Source organism: Amblyomma maculatum, chromosome 11, assembly GCF_055883805.1.
Source record: "Amblyomma maculatum isolate TAMU_Amacu chromosome 11, ASM5588380v1, whole genome shotgun sequence".
In the NCBI taxonomy this organism is placed as follows: Eukaryota; Metazoa; Arthropoda; class Arachnida; order Ixodida; family Ixodidae; genus Amblyomma; species Amblyomma maculatum.
This window is the reverse complement of record NC_139354.1, coordinates 128,187,507-128,211,512: the sequence shown is the minus strand read 5'-3', so window position 1 is coordinate 128,211,512 and position 24,006 is coordinate 128,187,507. Positions and strand designations below refer to the sequence as shown.

Genomic DNA, 24,006 nt, shown 5'->3' with positions numbered 1-24,006 from the left:
CGCTCCATGTCGCCTCAGCATTCTCAGCAGGAAAACTAACCAGCGCGACCAATGGGGGTGAGGCCGCTGGAAATGTGCTGTGTGCCAGCATCCCTCCAACTATAATGCTCAAAAACAAAATTTCTGTGTCCATTGATGGTGTGTATACATTAGCTTTGGAGGATACGGGTGCGACTGTGTCTGTTATGCAGAACCTCAATGCACACAAACTTCTTCGGAATATCAGCGTAATGTTCCCTCAAATATTGAGCCTCGGACTCAAATACATCAACCACCGTTCATGTATTATACTCACGTCATTATTGCTTCCGTGAACACTTCGCGGTATTAAGTTCACTATCCCAAGCTCCACGGCAGGCGAACCAAGTTACATCTAGAATCACCATTAAAAAGTCTGAGCATAGATGGCAAATGCTCATTTGCCAGAGCGACATGGCTGTAGAGTAGCGAATTTTACGCTTAAGCTTTCCAGAAACGTCAAAGGCGTTTTCACTCGAATTTTGAGTACAATAATCACATACTGGAAACACCTTTTTTCTACTAATTACTATTTTCAGACCGTGCCAATAAACGTTCTGCTTTCAAAATATCCTATCGCCGACAGAGAAGCTTAACGAGACGAAGACGAGGTTCGGCCTCATGAAGAAAATATCCTTATTGCTAGTCAAAGGCTTAAAGCGAAAAAGGCTATATGGGGTATCCGACAGAGTTTATTGTTACCGGCCTACTCCAGGCGAACTTCAGATTTAGAGGCTGGAGCATAGGGTTTCTGCTCTAAAATCGAGCAATGAAAATGTGATGTTTAAGGGGGATCAGGTTAACTCATATTTTGAGCGTTTACTGCCCCTCTTATACAAATCATCTGATTGTGTACAACTACCCCTCTGCGGTGGTGCAGTGGGTAGAACTCTCGACTACTGTACCCAAGGATTCGGGACAGGATCTCGGCTGCAGTGGCCGCTTCTCGATGGAGGTGAAAAGCTAGGCGCCCATGTGCTATGCAATGCCAGTGCGCTTTAAAGAATTCGAGGAGGTGGAAATTTGCGGCGCCCTTCACTAAGTCGTCTCTCATAGCCTGAGTCGCTTTGGGGCGTTAAACCCCACAAACGAAATTAAATTGTGTACACCGGTAACAAACCATTCAAAACTCTACCAAACGGCTTTCGATCCTATAACTAGTATAAGGAATTCTCGTTTACGGTGAAGACGGCGCCTTTTCAACCACATTACTAGTAAACGCTTCGTATAACACCACCTCTTGGTTACCGAGCCCTGCATAAGCACTTGTGCTCCGTTGAATCCATTGCCTGCACACGGTCAGACATAGACGCGCGGGAAGCAGGATTGCGCCTATAGGCACGTGTTCAGTGGTGTCATTCGAACCCTGACAGACTGGATGGTATAAAAAACAAAAGATCAGCTTGATTCACATTCTTTATTTTTCTTGTGAGACCGCCAGTACCTTTTCAACGGGACATTTTTCTTATTAGATCCTTACAGCGGCTATCGTAAGGAAATTGTTTTCTTCCGGGGCAGTTGCTCTGGTAAGCGGTTAGACACTGAAGTGGAGGAACCGTGTCCACAGTGTATGATGTCTGCAAAAGCTGGCAGGCTGCGATGGTGAAAAGAAGAAACAATTAAAAGCCTCTAATATTTGATTTAGGTTAAACAATAACGACCTTCATACTTCTATTAGTCCAACTCACTGTGTTTTATACGAGGACGATACTACAGTGTCATTGTCTAACAGGTTAATTGATTATCTTGTTGTTGATTTGAATACCATTTTGACTAACATAACAAAATGGTGTCTTGATAACCACCTGCTTATTAACCCCCCTAAAACAAAGTTTTTAATCTTCAAAAATAGCAAGAAAATCCTTCCTTGCACTCTTACGTTAACCCTTTGTTCTTACACTATTACAGCTTCCTAAAACGCTAGCTTTCTGGGCGTTATTCTTGATTATTCACTCGCACTATCCTATCGCTCTCGTGCACAATAACGAAGATATGTTCATGTGCGCTACCACCGACACTCATGCTCCTTGCTGGTTCATGTTCATCATCCAACAACCAATCACCGTCGGCACTAGTCCAGTGACATCGCATGTCGAGGATATGAGAGCATTGGACAAGGATTGTATCATCACTGGGTTTGGTGACAGTAGCAACAACACAATGCTTAGCCGATGCTTTCTTCTTGTGGAGGTATATTATCTTCCTCGTATGCATTGTGTCCGATCTGACGATTGCTTCTTGCTGCTGTTACCTTGTCCACGTAGCTTTGCCCCAGCTTCACACGCTTTGATTTGTTTCAATTGTCGCCTTTTGTTAAGTGGCAATGGTGAGATTAACCCTGGGCCCCCAGCGAGAGATAATTCTTCAAACATGTCAGGTGACAGGCCGGCATTGCGCTATAGAAATCGTTCTTCTGGTTCTGCGCCTGCAGAAAAGAATGTTCTACGCATTGATGGATCTGATATAGCTTGAGATACCTCCGTTGCTTCCATAATTTTGCAACTGATTAAAAATCAGAAACCAAATTGCCCGATATGTTATTAATATTAGGGAAAGATTTTATATTTTTTTCAAGCTCTGGAGTCTCGCATGACAGCGCTTGAATTGTTGTCTTGTGGCTACAACTGTGAGAGGCCGCGTCTTGAACTTTCTCGAACTAATGGTACAAGAACAAACTTATTCAAATATATGACTTAGAAACCTTTTCAAGACATAAGAACTTTATTATTCATAGCCAAGCTGAGGAAGAACAAGAAACCAGTAACGCACTGTTTACATAAGTTTCTCAGGTATTTGAACAAAAACTAATATTTGAACGTACTCAAACATTGCCACAGGATCCACAAAAGGCGCAATGGTCGGGTTTGTCCAGTTGACCTGAAACTGCTTGATTTTCGCTATAAAATCAATTTAACCCAGGTAGCACAAAGTGGGCTATGAAGGGTGGGCCCCGGTGGGCCCGATGTAGGCAATGCAGGACAGCCCCGGTGGGCTCAATGTGGGTGCTGCAAGAGGGGCCGACGTAGGCCCGAAGCGGGCTGTCGACAAAGCTCCAATTGGCCCCACTAGGGTCCGATGCAGGCAGCCCTTGCGGGGCTGCCCACATTTTTCCGGCATTGTTAAAAGGGCACATCCCGCCAACTCCCCGCGATGGTCCTACTTTGGACCGATTAGGGCAGCCGCTTTGGAGGAACATTTTTTTTATTTCAGTTAGCCCCTCAGAAAATGACATAGGACCAATGCGGGTTCTATAGCGCTAGCCACACTTGGGCTTGCCTACATTATTCTCATAAGGGTCCGACGTAGGAAATTGATGGAAAGCCCTAGTCCAAGTTTTCCCAATCAATATTTCGGCACATAAGTAATTACTTTATACATGTCTGCACTTTCTAAACAGCCACAATATTAAATTTTACAATAATTCAGAACATTCATCTAGCCGAAATGACTTCATGTACATCTTGTTCAGGCTATGGAGATGTGTGTTCTGAGCAGTAATATTGTACTGCGAGTTGCAGGCTGTCCAAAGCAACCACATAAGAGGCAACAGTTAGCAATCAGTTTGTTTTAGTATTTGTAGCGCAATTTGCATGAGCGCGAGAACTAAAGCCATGTAAATTTCTAATCGACTAAACATGGCAACAACTGTTATACAAATCATCTGTAATAGTAATTTAGGGCAACATGTAATGCAAATAAAAGTTGGAAACAATGATTACGCAATTGCACGCACGCCTTCTAGCCCCATTACGGCCGATGTGGGACTTACAGCGGTTTTGTGTGGGCAGCCCCAATTGGGCTGGGTGTTGGTTTTGAACCTAAAGCCCACTTGCTATTGCACGTGCCTTAAAATTCCCCACAAGGGACCAATTTTGGTATCATGCGGGCGCCTTCCAGCCCCATTACGGCCCAGGTGGGATATAAAGCAGTTTTATGTGGGCAGCCCCAATTGGACTGGACGTTGTTTTTGAACCTAGAGCCCACCTGCTGTTGCACGGGCCTTCAAAGCCCCCACAAAGGACCGATTTTGGTACCATGCGGGCACGCCCGCCTTCCAGCCCCATTACCGCCTATGTGGGACCTAAAGCGGTTTAGCTAAGGCTGCCTCATTTGGGCTTCAAGAGGGCTTGCCCAAATTGAGCCCTTATTCATATTTCACCTGCCCTCAAGTAACCTACAAGGGGCCGATTTGGGCAGCATGTGGGTATGTGCGTTTTCTTGCCCCACTACGGCCGATGTTGGTCCCACAAAGATTTAATGGGGGCGGCCTCACTTCGGATCTATGAGGGCTTTCCCATAAAAAGCCCACATTTAGGTTGGATTGCCCTCAAATATCCGGCAAGGGACCCTTGTGGTCGGGATGCAGGAATGTGCTCTGCATTAGCCCAAGAAACGCCGCTATGGGACCCATGCAGGAGGAGCAGGGGCAAGCCCAAATGGGGCTTGCCCACATTTGCCCCATCAGGGACCGATGCAGGTTTTATGATGGTTGCCCCAGCCCCACTTGCCTACATCGGACCTAATGGGGCCCCACATTCTGTGCTACCTGGGAATGAGAATGTATAAAGGCTAAAAGAATCTAAAATTTAAATTACGGAGGAAGTTTCGCTATGTTTGAAATGAACCCGGGGACGCCTCGGTTTCTTTTCACAGAAACGGTTCTCGTGTTCAGTTCAGTCGTTCAGTCGCGTCCGACTCTTCGTGACCCTATGGATCATGTCACGCCACGCTTTCCGGTCTCTCACTATCTTCCTAACATCACATAACTTCATCTGCAGTGCCTCGAGGATGCCATCTAATCATCGCGTTCGCTGCCTACCCCTTCTCCGGCGATCCTCAACCTTTCCCAACATCAAATCTTTCTCTAGCGACTCCTCTCTTCTCATCAGATGACCAAAGTAGCTGAGCTTTAACTTTAGAATTTGACCCTCCAATGAGCACGGCTGTATTTTGACCATTAGTTTTATTATTGGGATCACGTTTCAAATTATTCGGTGAAACTTTCTTCTTCCCCAGCCAAGCCCGTTTCCCGGCATGCGGTTAACCTTTGTGCGGAAAGTGTGCATTTATCATCGCCAACAGTTGCTGCATCAACTTCATCAGAGTCTATTCCGCCCACCAGTCCTTCTGAGTGACTAGTTTGTAATTCTTCGCAAAATCCGACCCCTCTCAATGTACCGCTGGCAAATGCAGGAAACATTCTTATTATGCGAATCGTTTAATTCCGGTATTGATACGTGCGAGGCTGATATCGCAATAAAAGAAACCTGTCTTCATCCAAATATACACGGCAGTCAGATATATGACGATTCATCCCATTTTTCAGTTTACCAATGAGATCGCACCTTGCGAACAGGCGGTGGTGTCTTGTTTGTTGTATCTAAAACAACACAGTACTATCACATTGCTGTGCGAAGTAAACCAGAATTTGTTTGGGCATGCGTGGAACTAAACCATCAAACCTACGCTCTTGGTGTATGTTATCTACTTCCCAATTATCCTTCTACGTTCTCATTATATTTGTATGATGTGCTTAACTTTCTAGTTACGCGGCACACATTATTTGTTGGGCGATTTTAACTTTCCTCAGCTGACATTGTCTTTAGAATCTACTCCTAAAACATTCCCAATGTCGCAAGCCATTGAGTTTTTGAACCTTTGATCACTATTTCTCTTTCTCATTTAGTATCACAACCTATTAGGGTATCAGATACCACCACGAACATATTAGATTTGGTATTAGCATCCCATTCCGATCTACTTCCTTATTTGACCTTCATGCCCGGCATAAGTGATCAATCTCTACTCTCTTTTAATTTGAGAATTTCATCAAATAACGCCGACAAGAAATTCATGCATATCCGTGATTATGGCCTAGCTGATTTTCAGGCTGTCAACGAAGTGCTACCTTCCTTGGTCGTGTATATTTAACAGATTTCGATAGCCGGCGAACGGAAGTGAACTGGTGCATTGTAATTAGTGAAATTCTTGAACTGACAGTAAGGTATATCCCTCTACGCACCCTTACAACTCATAAAAATGCACATGTGGCACGACGCTCGCATAAGAAGGAATTGTAAAACAGCGAAAAGTACGCTTTTACCACATTCCTAAAGAATTCAACTCCGTTTCAAAAAGATAAACCTACCAAGCTTCAAGTAGCGTGCATATATCAGCAATGAAAAAGTCAAAGGCTCACTTCCTACAGCACACTTCGCCACACATGATTACAGATGATCGCCAAAAAATTTGGCGTACCATTATTCCGAAAGAAGTCAGTCAATGAAACTGTTAGATGAAACGGTTTAACTATCGGTGATACTGTCCTCAAATTTTAAATAAAAATTTTGTTGTAATTTGATTGTTTCTTCTAACATTATGTTTACTACGGTGAAAGATTGTCCATTTTCAATGTTTGATGAAATATTCGTCGAGGCCCAAGGAATAAAAAAAATATTAGAAAATGTTAAACCTTCTATAAGCCATGGTGCAGATTTAATTAACGCTACGTTCTTGAAATTTACTAAAATTTATTCGTCAATCATCATCTTCAAAATATTTCAGCAGTAACTCGATACATCTGTGTTTCCAGCGGACTGGACAATCTGGAAAGTGGTTCCGTTGCACAAGTCAGGTAGTACGAATTCCCGTCTTAATTACCGCCCAATATCACTAACTAGTATTTCGTGTAAAAGTTTTGAGCACATTTTATGCACTAACATACATTTCTTGAAACTACCTCCTTATTCACTGACGCTCAACACGACTTTCGTAAGTCATTTCAGTGCGGAACACAATTACTTACTTCCGCGCACAAACATGCTATTCTTGATCGTCGTTCATGTGTGGACTATATATTTTTTAGATCTTTCCAACGCTTTCAAGAAGGTTAGTTATAACACACTTCTTTTCAAACTTAGCAAGCTAATTCTTCACACCAAAGTTTTACCACTTTTAGAATATTTTCTTTTTAATCGAACACAGTTTGTAATAGGTAAAAACATTTATTCTTCATTCACTTCCATGCATTGTGGGGTTGCACATGGCTCTGTCGTAGCGCCGCGTTTGTCAAATTCATAATAATGATCCCTTTGTCTTTCTTCTAACATTATTTATTTGCAAATGACTGCGTAATATTTCATGAACTTAATTGCTCTAATGACGCTTTTCTTTGGCAAAAAGACCTTGATGAAATTCGTGAATGCTGTACCGCATAATCAGTGCAACTAAGTATAACCAAATGTAAATTGCTACATGTGTCGCGCATATCGACCCAAAATAACGGCTTGAGGGCTAGTTGGTGCTGCATCCCCAGTCGAAAAAGACGACAGAAATTTATGTAGTACTACAGAAATTTCTATCGCGCTACAGAAATGTTCGATGTTACTACAGATATTTCTGTCGCGACAACAGAACTTTTGTTGTTACGTCAGAACTTTGTGTCGTTACGACAAAACATTGAGTTGTAACAACAGAACGTTGTGTTGTTACGTCAGAGCGTTTTGTTGTGTCGACAGAACGTTGCGTTGTTACGTCAAAACTTTGTGTTGTCGCAACAGACAACGGAAAGTTTTGACGTAACGACACAACGTTCTGTCTGTTGCGACAACAAAACTTTGTGATGTCGCCGCAGACAACACAGTGTTTTGACGTACCATCACAACGTTCTGCCGCAACAACAAAATGTTCTAACGTAACACAACCTTCTGACGTAATTGTCGCGACAACCCAAGGTATGTAGGTAATAGCGGGGTCAGGTAGCGAGATTACAAGAAAAATTCTATAATGTGTTCTGCAGTGGCAAGCAATTTTTTTTTCGCGCATGTAGAACCGCCCATATTTTTCTTGTCCCAAATAAAACATTAGGTTTTTCTTTGTTGCGTATCAACATGTTTATTTCAGTTCAAAATACAAAATTCGTAATAAGACACTGAACAGTGTTACAGACAGTTCCATGTAGAGGCTAATTTTTTACCAGCCGTATTTTTTTTTCTGCGCGACTACCTCTCTGCCCTCAGCCGCCTTCGAACAACCTTAAAATCAACTCATTGTGCCAAAACAGAGCGCGCCTTGAGTGTCTATCTGCTGCCGTGCATGCATACCGCTAATTGCGCCATTCGCGCGCACATCAAGTAGCATCACGGGCGATTGCCGGCGCAGTCACGACCGCAATACTCATGTTTCGTTCCAAGCAGGGATTAGCTTCTCGATGAGTGCGAATAACTTTCACAGGAACAATCGCAAAGCTACTTCTGTTTTATCTCAATCCTTAAGACAACCGAATGAATAAATCTTTCTCACCTGTGAAATCTGCTTCCAAATTTGTAGCGATCTCTTCAAATGATCTATCCTTGTTCTCACGTCGATGATAAATTCCATCCTTTATGCACAACAAAAGATTTGACTCTCGTGGAGCAACCTGATATCACACGTTCTTGGCCAAAAACGAGGACGGCATATGCTTGCACAAGTAACTTCCCCGCACGTCTCCAGCACTCGCGCGCAGTCCTTGCTGGTTCGCGCCCAGCTCGGCGGGACCGACGCTACAGACATGGCAGATGCACGGGCAGTCTCAGGGGAAAATGGGGCTTTCTGTATATTTTAGTGCGGTAGAAGGACACGCTAATTTCAGTACGATAATGGTACGGCGTTTGAAGGGAATTGATTTTCCACTGTAGCCTGCCCACCTACACGCATTAGCTCGCTACAAGGCACCCATTCCTCCGCGGTGGACAACGGGACGAAGAGACAAGTTTTGCAAACTACGTTTGGGAGTGCTTGCAGGCAAACCGCTTCTCTGGAGGATCGGATTCGGGAACTGGCCAGCAACCGGTTTCCGCCCCTCTCACGCGCACGCCTCCCCCCACTTCCCCTTCCGACCAGGTGGCTGGATAGGTCTCTTCGCTGCTAGGAGAGAGGGTGGGTCTTCGCTCCGGCTGAGTGTTCCTTGTATGCGGCAGCCTGTGTGGCGTTTGTGGCGGTGCTGTGCCGCCATTTGATACCTATCCGTATTGGCAAGCTTTGATAAGTTGAGACAATGGGCGGCGGGCATCATGCTATTGTACACTTTCCACGTGACTGACTGATTTTATACCATTATAACCTGCCCTGTCCTTTCTTTCGTATGTCCCTTCTTTTATTTCCGATCCCTGTCTTCTCGTTGTCCTTTCTATTCCTTACCGCAGCTCGGGCGCCGCTGCACTTGATGGCAGATACCGTGGCTGGCAAAAGTCGATTTGTTTTTGTACTATTTAATAGTTAACTACGGCCTCGCGACAGGCAGTGCGTGTGATGGTTACATGCGGGGCTGTGGAAACCGCTTGCTCCTTCACCTTACCGTGTTCGTCGAACCACGCTGATGTTACAATTATGACATTTTCGGTCGAATTTACTGTCTGGACCCTTCTCTGTCTGTTGTGACTTAAAATGATTCGATATTGCATCTTTATATCGGTTCAGAGCCTCAGATTTGATTGGACTTCGCGACTGCGCTGTCGGACACTTTCTTTATGGCCAAATAATAAAACGATGTATTGATATGAAGAAGTCAATTAGGATTAAGGTGTAATGCATAATCGTCGAAGATTTTAGCACTCGGCGAATGCGAACCATGATCGATAGGGCAGCAGAAACGGCACTAAATTTGACTAACATCATCATCCGTCACGCAACGAGACGCTGCCGGTTGAGGCAGCAGACCTCGGCATTCTGAAAGAAAAAATTAAACTACTCGCTACGAGAAACAACCAGCATGCAAGAGACAAGAAAGCACGCAAGGAAGATAGACCACCCAGAGGCAGCGCCTAGCACCACATATCTCGTAACGAAATTACATCCCTAAACAGCACGAAGCACAAACTACACTATGGATTCGTATTAAATTAGCGTTAAGTGCACGTACGCGATGCATTCACCCTTGCCCACACGGCGTGAAAATGAAACACTCAATAGAGGAGGGAGGGTGTCTTAATCGCTTTATCTCTATCTGCGAGTCATCCCTAACTCTCATACGCGCTCACGTCCAAAGGCCATTTGCGACATTTGCGAACAATGCTAGGCGAACTCATAGAAGCGCGCGTTTAGCCTCTTGTGTCAGAAACCGTTCGGCGGCACAGCTCAATGGATCCATGAACCATCAAATCTCAAGGACCACAACTGCATGCAGTACACGTGACGCGGTGGCTGTGTGCGCACCCATCGCTGTACCCCTCGCGCGTTTACAATATTTGCTTAGAAGAGGCAGCTCAAATAGGAAAAAAAAATAGCCACCGGCATTCCAAGCCACGTTTACTGCTGGCAGGTAGGTACGAGACAGGACTGCAAGACAGCAAGGCGACACGCTCGTCTGCGCGGCACTCTGAAGAAAATAAGGACCTTTTAAGCGGTGCATCAAAGTAAAAAAAGAAAAAAAGTCCGCTTGTTGAAACGAAGCAATCAGGAGAAGACCTTAAATGCGCCGACTAAAACCTGATCGCTTATTCCGCATAGAGCAAAATTTGAAGGATAAAAGGTGGCTGAAAAGAGCAAAAAAGGAGAAAAACTTTAAAATGAGCCAAATGGCCAAAAACCTGTACAGACACGGTGATCAATGGCACAAGATACCCGCCGACCCGACACTCCGGGCCTGCTCAAAACGAGCGTCGACGGCGGCACTAAGCAAAAGACGCTGCCGGCCGAGTGAAGGCTGGGGAACGTGACAAACGAGGTAGGGACATGGAAGGGGACTGATGGCCCCAGAAAGGAAAGGAAAAGGATAGTTGCGGGGCGGCAGACAAAGCTGTTTTCTGCTGTGTATTTTCTTTACCTGGGCACCCCCACAAAGGTGAGTGGGGTTAAACGACAAGAAGCGTTACTGCTAAAGTGGGCAGTAGAAAAACTGGCCGGAGCTCGAGCGAACTAGGCTGAAGAATAAAAAAAAGCGAAATAAAGATGGAAGAAGAGAAAAGGGGAGTTATAACTAAGGCATGGAAGAAATCAAATTTCCAGATATTTAAAATCGCTGTGAGCAAGGTTGATGAAATGGTCGCTACACTATGTAGAAGTTCTGCTGTGCCTTCATCATGGTCGCCCTGAGAATGAATCTTTAGATACGCGTAGCCCATGCGAAAATAAATGTTGTTGAACAAACGATCGCCCAACAAGGTCAAGGCAACGTGTGTTGAAAATTCAGCCTCAGGCAATAACTTAACTTATTGCTTTTCTCGGGTACCCTTAGGCGAAATAGATCGTTCACGTGCCTCCTAATACAGCTCCCCCATTATAAGATTGCCATAGCTTACAGTTATGCTGTTGATCACATTCAGGCCACAGTCAGTCAAAGGGCTCTGATGTGTCGAGTTCCTGTAAAGACCTTTGTGACAGTCCTGCCCCAGGAAGAGAATTATCACTCCGGTTTGTTGTTTGATTGAGTCATTGGCATAGCCCACAAAAGTAAGAATGGTGCGGCTTCCGAAGTACTGCAGAATCGATTGTTGCAAAAAAGAGGGTTTTAAAGAATATACATGACGGCGGAAAAAACAGACTGTAAAAGAATTATGAACTTTTTAACAAAAAAGTAAATTACAAAATACAGAATACAAACTCTTTCTTGACGCACTTCACTCGAAAGGATCGCAGTTTCACAACACTTCGCTGGCGCAGTGCACACTTTCAACTAGTTATTAAGGTCACACTATCGCCACTGCAGACGCTACGCGCGAACGTTCAAAAACACCACACGCTAAAAAAAAAAAAAAGAAAAAAAAACCTAAACGGCGCCGGGTACAGAGGGAGGGAGTCCGATTCCTCTGGACGCGCACATGCTCACGGCTGGCGGATGGCCTCAGACGAACGTCGCTATCGTGATCTAATATCGAGATAACCGATGCGCGTGATAAAAGGATGGCTGCTACTAGGCGGGAACTAGCGCCGAAATTAAATAAGACGGACGCTAACTCATAGTCTTAAGGAATTTCTTTTCGGTCTCAGTCACTAGAAATAATAACGCGATAGCATTTGTTTTCCACATTCCCAGTCGTCAATTTAAACTTCGGTGGATTTAATTGCAGCATGACCTGCAGGGGGACCTCCTAAGCACAGCAATACTGAGACCCTTTTTGACAATTTAAGAGTTAGCAGAAAGAAAGAAAGAAAGAAAGAAAGAAAGAAAGAAAGAAAGAAAGGAAGAAAGAAAGAAAGAAAGAAAGGAAGAAAGAAAGAAAGAAAGAAAGAAAGAAAGAAAGAAAAATAAAAAGCCTCTTCCTTTTTGATTTCAATGAGGTATAAGGCTTATAATATTGCATACCAGCATCTTGTAGGTACTGCGGAGGCAGGATAAAGTAGGCGGTAAAAATTCGATTTTCTTGAATTTACAGACGAAACGATTCGCTTCCTTAAGATTAGCAAGTAAAAATCATTACGCCGGAAATCACTAAGAGTCCTGGCAGGCTGTGGTGGTCAGTGACCTCCTGTCGTTAAAGGTCAGCACTAAATCATTGCGGACTTGATCGGTACAGAAGCCGATGCATACGCCTTCTCTTCTATGCACACTCCCCTAGGCTGATTCCCTCACTGTAGACCATAGGTAAATGATGCAAAGATCGATATTTGTAACCGTTGAGGCTGTTTTCATCGCGGCGTTGTGTAGACATAATTTCGTCCATGTTGTTGAATGACCTTCTTGTGCACTGCGATGAGTTTCGGTGAGCAGGGTTTTTCCTTTATTTTTCCCGCATGTTGAATTCTGCTGGGACTCCTTTTGGGAATCGTTCTGAGCTCCCGTGAATGTAGGTTCCAACCACCTTGAATCATAAGCGGGTGTTTTCTACAGTTCATCTTGCTCTCTTGTCAAATTCGTTTGCCTCTACATCACGATGTTGTACGCTGAATTCGAAGTGTTTGATATTGTTAAAAAAGCACACTACGAAGTTTTACCTCAAAATCTTTGTCAAAGAGAACGACCCGGCTCCTTTTACCAAAATGTTAAATTGAGGAAACTTCCCGCATAAAAATATCGATTGAAGCGTCGGTATGTTGGAAGTAAGGTTCCACTAGAATGGTGATTAGCAGCTTTCGGCAGTTATGAGTAGAAAGTGTACATCACGAACAGTGAGAAAAATGTTGAAGACGAGTGTGCGCTAGCACCACAGGCGATAACATAACGTTTGCGTACAAGTGCTGCAAAGGCGTGGCTGATTTTTATTTATATCTGAGCTGTGCACCTGTCATTCCGAAGGTTTAGTGACGCCCCTTCACCGCAATACCATCGGCAGAATTTACAAGCTCCTGATAGTAAATACGTGCTGCCCAAAAAGTGAAACTGGCCTCATAATCGTGTGACGGAGGCCGCTGCTAAACATGAGAAAAAACGTGACAGTGCAGCATGTAGTTACCTGTGCTGCTTCGCGTACATAAGGACGCCGCATCGAATTTGGTCTTTACAATTGCATTATGCCCCTGCTCTTCAGCGGCTGTGTGTATGTGGATATTACGCGAACAAAAATGAACCCTCGTCTGGAAAAAGGCAGAATTCCCTGAAATGCACGCGCAGCAAAATTGACAGTAGTCAGAAAAATCACGTGATTAAATAAAGGTATCGAGCGAGTCAAGCGAAATTACCGCAGGAATTTGTGCTTTATAAAAGGATGGCTGAGCATGCACGGATCAATGATTTAAGGCAACACAGGTGTATGTTACCGACAAACATCAATTTTTACTTTCTCATTTTGCTTGCCTAACTATTTCCAACTGCCTAAAATATGTTGATTTGTTTACTTGGCGATGCATCATGATTGCAATAGTAAAAAGAAGCACAATTAAGACCTTCCAAATAGAGCTCATTCACGATGTGATATTTAAAGACCCCGATAAAAGTGAATTGCGTATTCAGAAGCGAAGCTTGGCCTTTTTCACAATTCTTTCGTGCTCCTTACGATAATTAAAGTAAAACAATTTTAACTCCATTCACTCCGGAAGGAAATATTCTCGAATGTGTCACAGTTCACCAGCGCTAGCGAAGTGTGTATGGGCCGCCAGTAGAGCCGCCGCCGCCGCTCTCGAATCCGACCATGAGAGAGCCTGTTGCGCCCGTGCCCGGCTCCCATTGTCACAAGCCCGGGGGAGGCTTCCCTGTCTTCTTCTGTTGCTGGGAATGCAAGGCGGCCCCTCCACCCTTCATAGCTCTCTCTCCCTCTCCACGAAAAACCAGTTGGCCAAGATGGATGCCGCGTTGGCTGCAGCGGGACGCGAGCGACCATCTGCATTCTCTTCTTTCTCCTCCCCTCTTCCTTCTCCCACTATCCGCACGCTTACAGTGTCGGTGTCGTTTCCGCCGGCAGTCCACAGACCCCCCCCCCCCCCCTCCCTCCCTTTTTTGTTTCTTTCTCCGCTTCCTCCTCGTCCACTCAAGTTAGCAAGATGCCGCGTCCCGCGGATCACGTCAGTGCTGCCCGTGCAGTCGTCTTTCTCCTTCGGTGACTTTATGCTGATCTGCGACGTTTCTGTTCGTACTCATTTAACACGAGAACGAGCACAAGTGCTATATCATCTGAGAAGACACTGTGCGAAAGTCCTCACCGCGGGACATTGGAAACTTCGACAGAATGATGTTGAAGATTTTGGGAAGGCGAAGAAAATCCGCGCGGCGCCCACCACATTGCACATATATTTTGATTTTACAGGTAAGCGTCTCTTTGCTACGATGTGTTTTGAATTGTATTCTGAAGCGTGAAATGAATCGTAACGCTGCACTTAACCGCAGACGAAGAAATGGAGGGATGGAGCAGAGAGCTTAGCAGGCTGAACCGGAAACGCCATGACGAGCGTGATGCGCGGAAGAAGGTACGTAATGTGATGTTTGTCTTTCTTTTCTACTTTTAGTAGCTACGATGACGGATGAAGTTTCTAAACCCTCACTCTTACCCTAAGCAACCACCTTGATCTTGAGCACTGCCTCTAGCCTCCTAGCATGAAAAGCACAAAGGCGCCAGACTACAGTTCGCGAGCAGCAGCCAAGTACGGGCGTTATTAGTCTTGCCTGGAGAACTCGAGCTGTGCTGTGTGTCGCAAAATATTGTCGCCAACCTTTCAGATCTTCAATGATAACGCCTTGTAGAGCACGGATCGATTCTGTATTTTTGTTCATGCTTATGGCGAAACGCGCTTCTTTGGCTGAGCTACATGTACGCGAAAACTCACGCGAACGCGACGACGACACACATCGCGCGAAGCCTTCGCGCGAACAGAAATGCATGTGTCGATTGGCTCGTCACTCCGACCTGCCAAAATAGAAAATTTTGCTCCTTCCTCGCAATCGCATGCACAATCAGCTAACAGCATGAACGCAAAGCATACGTTACTGCCGTTCTATTCGCACGCGCTCTCTCTCTCCCTCATTTTTTTATTTTTTTTTGCAGTGTTGCATCGTGATTGTGCATTTCCGCGTAAATTTCTCGCTTTGTACGAATAATGGTGAATGGGCAAGGATTCTACGAATGTATAATCGCAACAAAAAAAAATAAATAAAAGGTCAAGTTAGTATACTCTTATAGCGCAAGTGTAAATCCATTTTATGGCATGCTATCGCAAAACACTTCAATTCTTGCAATTGTGACTTACATATGCAAATAGTTTGCGGTGTACTATACCAGTAACACAGAGCGTCGTCGCCGTTTCGCGTTTCCGTTGATTCACGATTAAAGTATATTCTAAATAACTTGCACTTGGTTGCTTCAAACTTTATCCAGTCAAGTGCTTTTGTCTCTTCAACAACTATAACAAAATGTGTGCTTCTTTTGAATGATGCATAGTCTTATTTATTTAAAGAATCAGCCACATCAATTACATTTACCTTCGTGTTTTTACAGGTCCACCTTGGCCATGGAAATTGTATGAACCAATTCAGTCTCCGATCGGATTCCGACTTCTGCAAGCTGATGTCCGTTTACTCAGGGGGACTGAAGTACAAGGAGCGTGACAGGAAGCCTTCGTAGCAGAGCCATCTCAAGAGTGTTCCCTCCACCTTACCCTTTTGGAGTGGCATCAGTTGTCAGGTAAACGAAAACATCTTTCCATGAACTACAGAAGAGATTTCATTTGGTTTTGTGGTGGCTGTATACAATATAATTGGAATTGTATTGTTTTTGGTATTTCAGAAACTGAAGCTGTTGATGGTTTAACTGTGGCTATCAACAAGCTACAAACCATGCTGCTTAAGGAGCATGGCTGCTGTTTGAAATACAGTGCAGGGGAAGGCTGATGAGATCACACAAAACGGTTTTATCATTATCAATGGATGACTGGCTCAATGTGCGTGTTGGTTGTTAGGCACCAACAATTATGCTAGCAGTTTTGAGTCACTTTCATGGCTGAACTGGGCCAGCACGAAAAAAAAAGCCATATTTGCTGCAAAATTTAACAACACTAAACAACATGTGTTGCTCGTTTGGAAATGTATACAGCAGTTGCTTGATCATGGTCAGGGCAGTAGTTGTATTTCAGCATGCTAACCCTAGCAATGTTCTATTTTATGCTAAACAGTATTTCAGTAGTAAATCAATGCTTCCAGCTGAGCAATAATTTTCTGGAAAATATGTAAAGTTTTCATCCGAATTGTGATTTTGTCGTTTTTGCAAAATCAAATGAATGATTGAATAGAAAATAATCAATGATTTTATTTGTGCAGACACCTGGCTATTGCTGAAGGAGGTGAGCTGCAGCGAAGAAGATGTGGTCAAGCGCTACAAGATGATGCCGCACTACCTGGCACAGAAATGTCTGCGCCTTTTTCTCTAGGGTAAGATTTATAGTGTATTCCTTCCGGTGGGTGACAGAGTAATGTATGCACAGGATTTTTTTTTTTTTTCAGCGGAGTTATGCTTGCTTTCAAGGTGTAGCTAATCAGCGGGTGTCACAGGTTGCTCAGTTCTCTAACATAAACGCTTATAGGCTTATAGTAGGTAATAAAAGCTATTGCAATTTCAGGAGATTTTTCTAGCAGAGAAAGATTTGCATGGGCCGCAGTTATAAGGGCATTACATACTGGCTGTCCTGAGGATATCTGTGTGCAGTAATCGTTAGACTAAACACGTATAATCTTTCAGTCATTTTCAATGAGCCTTGTTAAACTCTTTAAACATTTATTTATTGCTCGATATGAAGGCTTACTACTTTGGCATTCTACCACTTACGTTAGAGTTGTGGGCTTTATGTAGGAGAGACGGGCTATGATTTGATAAAATGGTAATACAAAAGTGGCCTTGTGCTGTCCATTTCCGGTCCACATAATGAGCACAATGAGGTTTAAAATATTCTTGTGCCTGTCACTACAACATTCTCCATTGCCAATGTCTATGGAAAACCACAAAATAATTCTTTAATTTTTCAGTTACCTTCAAAATAACCAGCATCAATTTTTCTTCACCGAAACCACTTTTTTTGTTTAAAAATGCATTTTAAATGGGTGTTTAATTGAAATCTGCATCTTTTTGTCATTCAGGTGTTCCCGTTCAAGCGCCTTTTGGAAATACAGCTTTATGGATTCCAAATAAAGGCGGCTTCTCACAGGTATTGTTTCGCATGTCTTCGGCATGCTTGCACACTTTTTTTGTGCACAGCTGCTAGGTCTATGCCTGCAAAATAGCCTAGTTAATGACTATGATCCCATGAGACTAATTTTTCCCACTTGGCTGTGGTTGCATTTTGCACGTGTGAATATTCTCACAATAGGAGAGAAGAAAGTCACAACAGTATGTGAAATGAACATGCGCCCTCGGACTACAGAACATCAAAGTACGGAATGTCAGATTGCGGGACATCAGAATGCATGCCATCACAGTATAGAACAACAGACTACAAAACGTCAAAATACAAAACTACAGACAATGAACGTCACAATATAGAACTACAAACAATGAACGTCACAATATAGAACTACAGACAGTGAACGTCACAATACAGAACTACAGACAATGAACGTCACAATACAAAACTACAAACAACGAACGTCAGACAACAGGTCAAAAATACGACAAGACTACAGACCATCAGAAATTTTCTGTTGTTTTTTTCGACTGGGTCATATTCAGAAATGTGGCGCAACAAACAACAAACACAGGAGAAGAGGAAGTGGTGCAGAGGAAGTGTTTTCAGATCCTTATTACAGTTGGTAGTGTGTGCGTGTGTTGTGTCTCTTCTCTTTTGTTGGTGTTCGTTGCGCCACATTTCTTAATATTGACCCAGCCCACCCCTTATGATCTCCGTAACAACTAACTAGAATAAGTGTCTTCTTACCGCTATTTAGGCGTTCACATAACCAATGATCTATCTTGGTCCTTTCAAATTACTTCCATACTTACGAACGCCAACCATGGTCTCGTCTACCTCCGTTGTAGTTATTTTCTGCGCCCAAATCACTGAAACTTCTCCACAAATCTCTACTTAGAAGTAAATTGGAATATGCTGCGTCTTTTGGGGATCGCTTCACTGAAAATCTAATCAACGCCCTCGAACTAATTCAGCACAACTCGGCACGCTTCACCCTTCGGAGCTATAATCGCACCACCAGCGCAACATCTATGAAGAATACATTACAGTTGACATCCCTTCTTAGCCATCGCAAGTATGCTGGTCTTTGTTTACTTCATAAAATAATGTACCATAACCCCAGTCTGTGCAGCGATCTTATACCTCTTCCATTTTATATTTCGTCACGAGTTGATCATTCTCACAAGCATGTTATTCCTTCTTTAAAACTAAACTTGCAGCAGAGTCGTTGCTTCTAAACCCAGTAAATGACTGGAACCACCTTCCCGAAGCTACTGCCTCCATCATCAATCATCAGCATTTTGTTCCGCATTAGCTAACATTGTATGATTAGAATTGAAGCGCTCTGTACATAACCCCTGTATACTACAACTCCCCTCTTCAATCCCCTCGGGCCATGAGGGTACAATGACTAAATGAAATGAAATGAAAGGAAGCTGTATCAAAATCTTTAGCCAGGTTTAAGAAAAAGCCCGAGACAGATTACATTCTGATCGATAGTTTCATTTATATGGTCCGAGCAATCTTCAAGGCGGTCTATTCCACTCAACCCGTACTGAGAGCCATACTGAGTAGGGTGAATTACTGCATACTTTATCCAAAATGCCTCCATATTTTACAAAACCTATTGTCCAATATAATGCTGAAGGCAGGCAATAAAGCTATAGGTCGATAATTTTATCCGTCCTGGCGCCCTTCTTCGGGACTGGCGTGACCACTGCGATCTTGAGTGCTGCAGGTACTTCCCCAGTTCCAATGCAGCGATTGAAAATAAAGAGCAGTAACTCTATTAATTTGTTAACGTTTTTTTTTTGCAGATCTCGCATTCTAATTTTATATCCCGGAGGTATGTGGACACAAATCAAAGCCAGCACTGTGCGTAGCTCATCTCTATCAATTGGAGGATAGAAAGCGGAGTTCGACAATGACAAGCAAATATATTACGGATCGGGGTTCGGAATATTTTGTTGCAGCTTAGTTATCGAAGCGAAAAATAAAATATTAAATGAATTCGCGACATCTTGAGGCGAGGCGTGGGGAAATATAATCAGTTTTTTTTTTATCTAAAGGTTGTTGAGTGAACCTGCCCTACAAGTCGTTCAAAATGTTCCACGCTTTTCGCACATTACGCCGGCAATGGAATACTTCTGCAGTAAAAACTCGTTTTCTTAAGCCTTAACATAGAGGTGAGCCTATTCAAAACTACACGGTACTCTTGCTTGAGAGCCGAGTTAGCTGATTTCTTTTCGCATAAACTCTATAATCTATTCTTTTCACAGGGTGGTGGTTGTGGTGGTGAAAACGTTTAATAAAATATAGAGTTACATGAAGGTTGCTCTGGGGTCAGGCTTAGTGCCCTTCCCCTCACAAACACTAGGTGGAGTCCCTAGTACGGGACCCCAGTGGCTTCCGCTGTCGCCATTGCTCTTTTGACCAAGGCCTTTTGGGCTTTCAGGTCGGAGCAGGCGAGTAGGGTCGCCTCCCAGTCCTCCCGGGTGGTGTTTTGGTTAGGTGCAAAGGCAGGGTTGGAGGGGCATGCCCACACCATGTGGAGAAGGTCCGAGGACATTTCCCCGAAGTGCGGGCACTCCCCGGAGAGGGCACTGTCAAAGTGTTTAAGTGACGCCGGGCACAGCATGGTATTCGTAAGGAGGCGAAGAAACACGCGTTCCTCCGCTCTTGTTAACCCTTTACACGGGTGGGGGTAAATATTGTGTCTGTTTTGGTACAGCTGCGTAATATCTCTGAAAGTGTAGACTGGTGTGAGTTCTTCTGAGGAGGAAGGAGACGAGGTTGCCCGGTAAGAAAGTGCGCGGGCGGCGGCATCTGCTGCCTCATTTCCTTCTAGCCCAGAATGGGCCGGAGCCCAGATTACGAATCGGCGGGATAGACTTTCCACGTACGAGCTGTTTTGCAGTAGTCCGTAGGCCAGGTCCGAGCTGTTTTTAGTAGCCGGTAGGCCAGGTACTGGACCCAGCCCTGTTGAAAGTTCCTACAGGCCCCTCGCGAGTCCGTTATGATTGTTTTGGAATCAGAGTGCGTTGCTGCTAACGCGATGGCGACCTCCACTGCCTATGTTAAGCCTCGGGCTTTAAATGTGAGCCCGTTTACCGTTTTGGACTCGATGATCACTGCCGCCGTGTACCACCCGCCTTGGTGCGGGCCGGACGCGTCCACATAGTACACTCCGGGTTTCCCTTCGTAGTGTTGAAGTAAGGCCTCTGCCCTGGCCATGCGCCTACCCTCATGGTCGTCTTTGGACATATTAGTGGGGAGTGGTTTTACGTGCAGGGCGTATCGCCACTCCTGGGGAAGCCTTACTCTTTCCTCGGTTACAGTCGTGTGTTGTATGCGTAGACGGGTTAATAGCCGACGCCCCGACGGTGTCTGCGATAGTCGCGTGTATTGACTCGTGAGGTGGGCTTCTCTCAGCTCCTCGAACGAGTTCGTCATACCCAGACCTTGGAGTCTCAGGTTAGACGTGGTTATAGAGAGGTCGAGGGCCTTCTTCGCTATTTTGCGCGTGATCACTTCGAGGATGTTCTCGTCGTGTTTCTTGAGGTGGAGATAGGGGGTCGAGTACAGGATTCTGCTTTGTTACAAAGGCATTGGCCAGCCGTAAAGCATCTTTGCTTCTCAGTCCCCCTTTCTTGTTTGAGACTGCGGACCATTCGGCCTACCTGGTCTCCCACCTTTTTTAGCTTGTCGAGCGTGGTCGTCACTAGCTTACGCTTGTGAATGAAAAGGCCCGATACTCTAATTTCCTCTTTCTCGGGTATTGGTTCTATCCAAGTCGCAATTCTATCTTGTCTGTGCATTTTTTGGAGGGACGAATATGGACGAATTCGGATTTTTTTGGTGAGCACTGAAGGCCGAAATTTTTTCGCGTACTCATTTACAGCGGTGGCTGCCTCCTGCAAGCTGGCCTCCATTTCACCGAGAGAGCCCTGCGTGGCCCATATGGAGATGTCGTCCGCATACAGCGCGTACTGCACACCCGAGACTTTCTCCAGGTGGACCGGGAGATTTTTCATTGTCATATTGAAAAGAAGCGGGGATAGCACCGCTCCCTGTGGTGTACCTCTCGTGCCTAATAGAAAGGGACAGTGGTCTGTGTTCTGGATCCTCACGTAGGCCTGTATGTCTGAGAGGAAGCGTTTCATATACTCGAACGCGTTCTTTCCACACCCCGTCTCCGAAAGGTGTGTCGTGCGACACATTATCGAAGACTCCCTTCAGATCTAGGACCAGCACTATCTTATCCCCGTTCGGATGTTCTATTGGGTTCAATATTTCTCTGCTAAGCTGTAGCAGGACGTCCTGAACCGATTTATTTGGCCTGAAGCCATACATCTAGTCGACAAAGACTCGCTTATTTTCAAGATACTCAGAAAGTCTGTCTCTGACCATTGTTTCCATCAATTTGCCTACGCACGACGTGAGAGAAATGGGCCTGAGGTTGTCTGTATATATGGCTTTGCCTGCCTTTGGGATGAAAGTTATGAGCGCCGTCTTCCATTCGGTGGGAAGAGGAAATTCACCCGTCCAGATTGAATTGAAGTGATCTAGCAGGGATTGATACGCGGGGTCTGGTAGGTTTGCAAGGAGTTTTACCTTGATCCCATTCCTTCCTGGCGCGGTCCCGCGTTTCATTCTCGCTAGGACTGCCTTGAGCTCGTATAGTTTGAAAGGTTCATCTAGCTCAACATTTTCGTCTCCACTGTACCTGTAAGCTTCTCCCCTTGGGTCTTGGGTCGTGATCAAGTACTGGTCTCGGAGCTTCAGCGCTAACTGGGCCGTATTTCCTTGAAACGCGTGTATTGCTCGCTGAAGGTGTTTCTTCGACTTGGTGCGCGTCTGGTTTGCATCTATGAGAGCTCGGAACAGACGCCATGTGTTTTTGCCAGACATCTGCCTAGCTGCCGCGTTGCACCTCTCTACCCAGTTAGCGTCCGCGAGTTGCGCCTCGCATTCTGCCGCCTCTTTTGTTATCGCCGCGATCCGGGTTTTTAGCTTGCGGTTATCTTTCTGCCTGCGCCATCTTTTAACCATGCTGCGTCTGGCTTTCCGGAGGTGGAGGAGGTGGGTGTCCAAATCCGTCACCGCCTCAGAGAGCTTTACCCGCGTTTCCATCGAACGGAGACTGGTCAGCAGCTGTTTGTTCCAGGCTTAGTATCCCTGCTCCTGGATAGAAGTAACATCATATTCTTTTCTAAATTTTGCCCAGTCCGGCATCCTAGTCTGCCCCGTCGGTCTGGTAAGGGGTTTAGTGCGGAACGTTATGTTGATCAGACAGTGGTCACTAAAGATTGTTTCCTCCGTATTCGTCCACTCCACTCGCCTCGCGTTTTTTAAAAAAGTTAAGTCCGGACAAGTGTCCCTCTGCGCCGAGTTCCCAATTCGCGTGGGGTACGCAGGGTCGGTGTGTAGGGTTAGGCCTAATGTGGACGCTGCCTCCGCTAGCTTCCGTCCTCCTATGTCCTCTCGGTTGTGGCCCCATGAAAGGCTCTGCGCTTTGAAATCTCCTAACACTAGTAACGGACCTCGTCCCGCTTCCCTGACACCTTACTCAAGAGTGTGGAGAAGGTTACATTTTTTGCTTTAGGTGGGCAGTACACCTTCAGGATATGGAGCGCCGGATCACCATTTTTTATGGGCACAAGAGTCACCATCACGTATGAAAAGCTGGCTTGTAATTCCAGATCTATCAGATTTGCTGTGAAATTTTTGTGCACGAAGATGCATGTTAGGGGGTCGAGTTGGAACGTTTTGTAGTTTGTGAGGCTCGCGTTTCCGCCTGGCTCCTGTACGGCCACCACTGCCGGAGTATGCTCGTACGTAGAAAAGTGCATCCTAGGGTCCGCTCTCTTAGTCTTTGATTTAAAGCCTCGACTATTCCACCGTGTATAAATTATAGAACTCTCCTTAGTTTGTCCCGCCATGTTGTGCCTGAAAATTGTTTTTCTGGAGGGGGAGCTGCTGCAGCTTCTCACCCTCACTGATCACCCTACGCATCTTGTGAGTTACGGGATTCGTGGGTCTCCTTGTGTTAACATACTTGCGAATCGTCATCGCTTTCGCTATCTGTCGTGATACTATGGAGGGAATGGATTCCTGTATCTTCCTCATCATAGCTTCTAGTTTGTTTTCCATGCTAGGCTCTGCGTCGCTTTCCATCGCCTCCTCTTGCTGAGGTGGCTGAGATTTAGCTAGTACAGTTTCTAGTTTGCTGGTTAGTAGCTCTATTTGAGCTTTTAGGGCTGCTATCCGTTTTCTTAATTCAATTTCTACCAAATTTGGTGTAGGTGGAGAGGTAGTATTGGGAGGAGGAGGGGCGACCCCACTCACCGGCTGCTTCCCGTTCTTGACCATGCTGGCCCAGCTCCTCTCTTGATTGTTTTGTTTAGAATTTGGCACCGTGTTAATCGAAGGGGGAGGGAGATTCTCGCTCCTTCTTGTCTTTTCTTC

General features: G+C 45.0%; 1 protein-coding gene and 2 long non-coding RNA genes across 4 annotated transcripts in view; 2 read left to right on the top strand and 1 right to left on the bottom strand.

Annotated features, from left to right (window-relative positions):
* Window positions 1-1,416: 1,416 nt before the first annotated feature.
* LOC146174935 (uncharacterized) overlaps window positions 1,417-24,006 on the bottom strand; it is a 101,513-nt gene continuing 78,923 nt past the window's right edge. For both annotated transcript variants that reach the window (XM_084584188.1, XM_084584189.1), the window contains one exon: window positions 1,417-1,612. In XM_084584188.1, coding sequence (XP_084440314.1) covers window positions 1,467-1,612 — 146 coding nt within the window. In that variant the 3' untranslated portion in view covers window positions 1,417-1,466. The remainder of the gene's footprint in view (window positions 1,613-24,006) is intronic.
* On the top strand, window positions 14,405-15,941 carry LOC146174938 (uncharacterized). Its single transcript, XR_014702035.1, has 3 exons — window positions 14,405-14,675; window positions 14,756-14,835; window positions 15,861-15,941. It is a non-coding gene; the product is annotated as an uncharacterized LOC146174938 (long non-coding RNA).
* Window positions 15,945-17,560, top strand: LOC146174937 (uncharacterized). The gene is made up of 3 exons (XR_014702032.1): window positions 15,945-16,046; window positions 16,679-16,789; window positions 17,492-17,560. It is a non-coding gene; the product is annotated as an uncharacterized LOC146174937 (long non-coding RNA).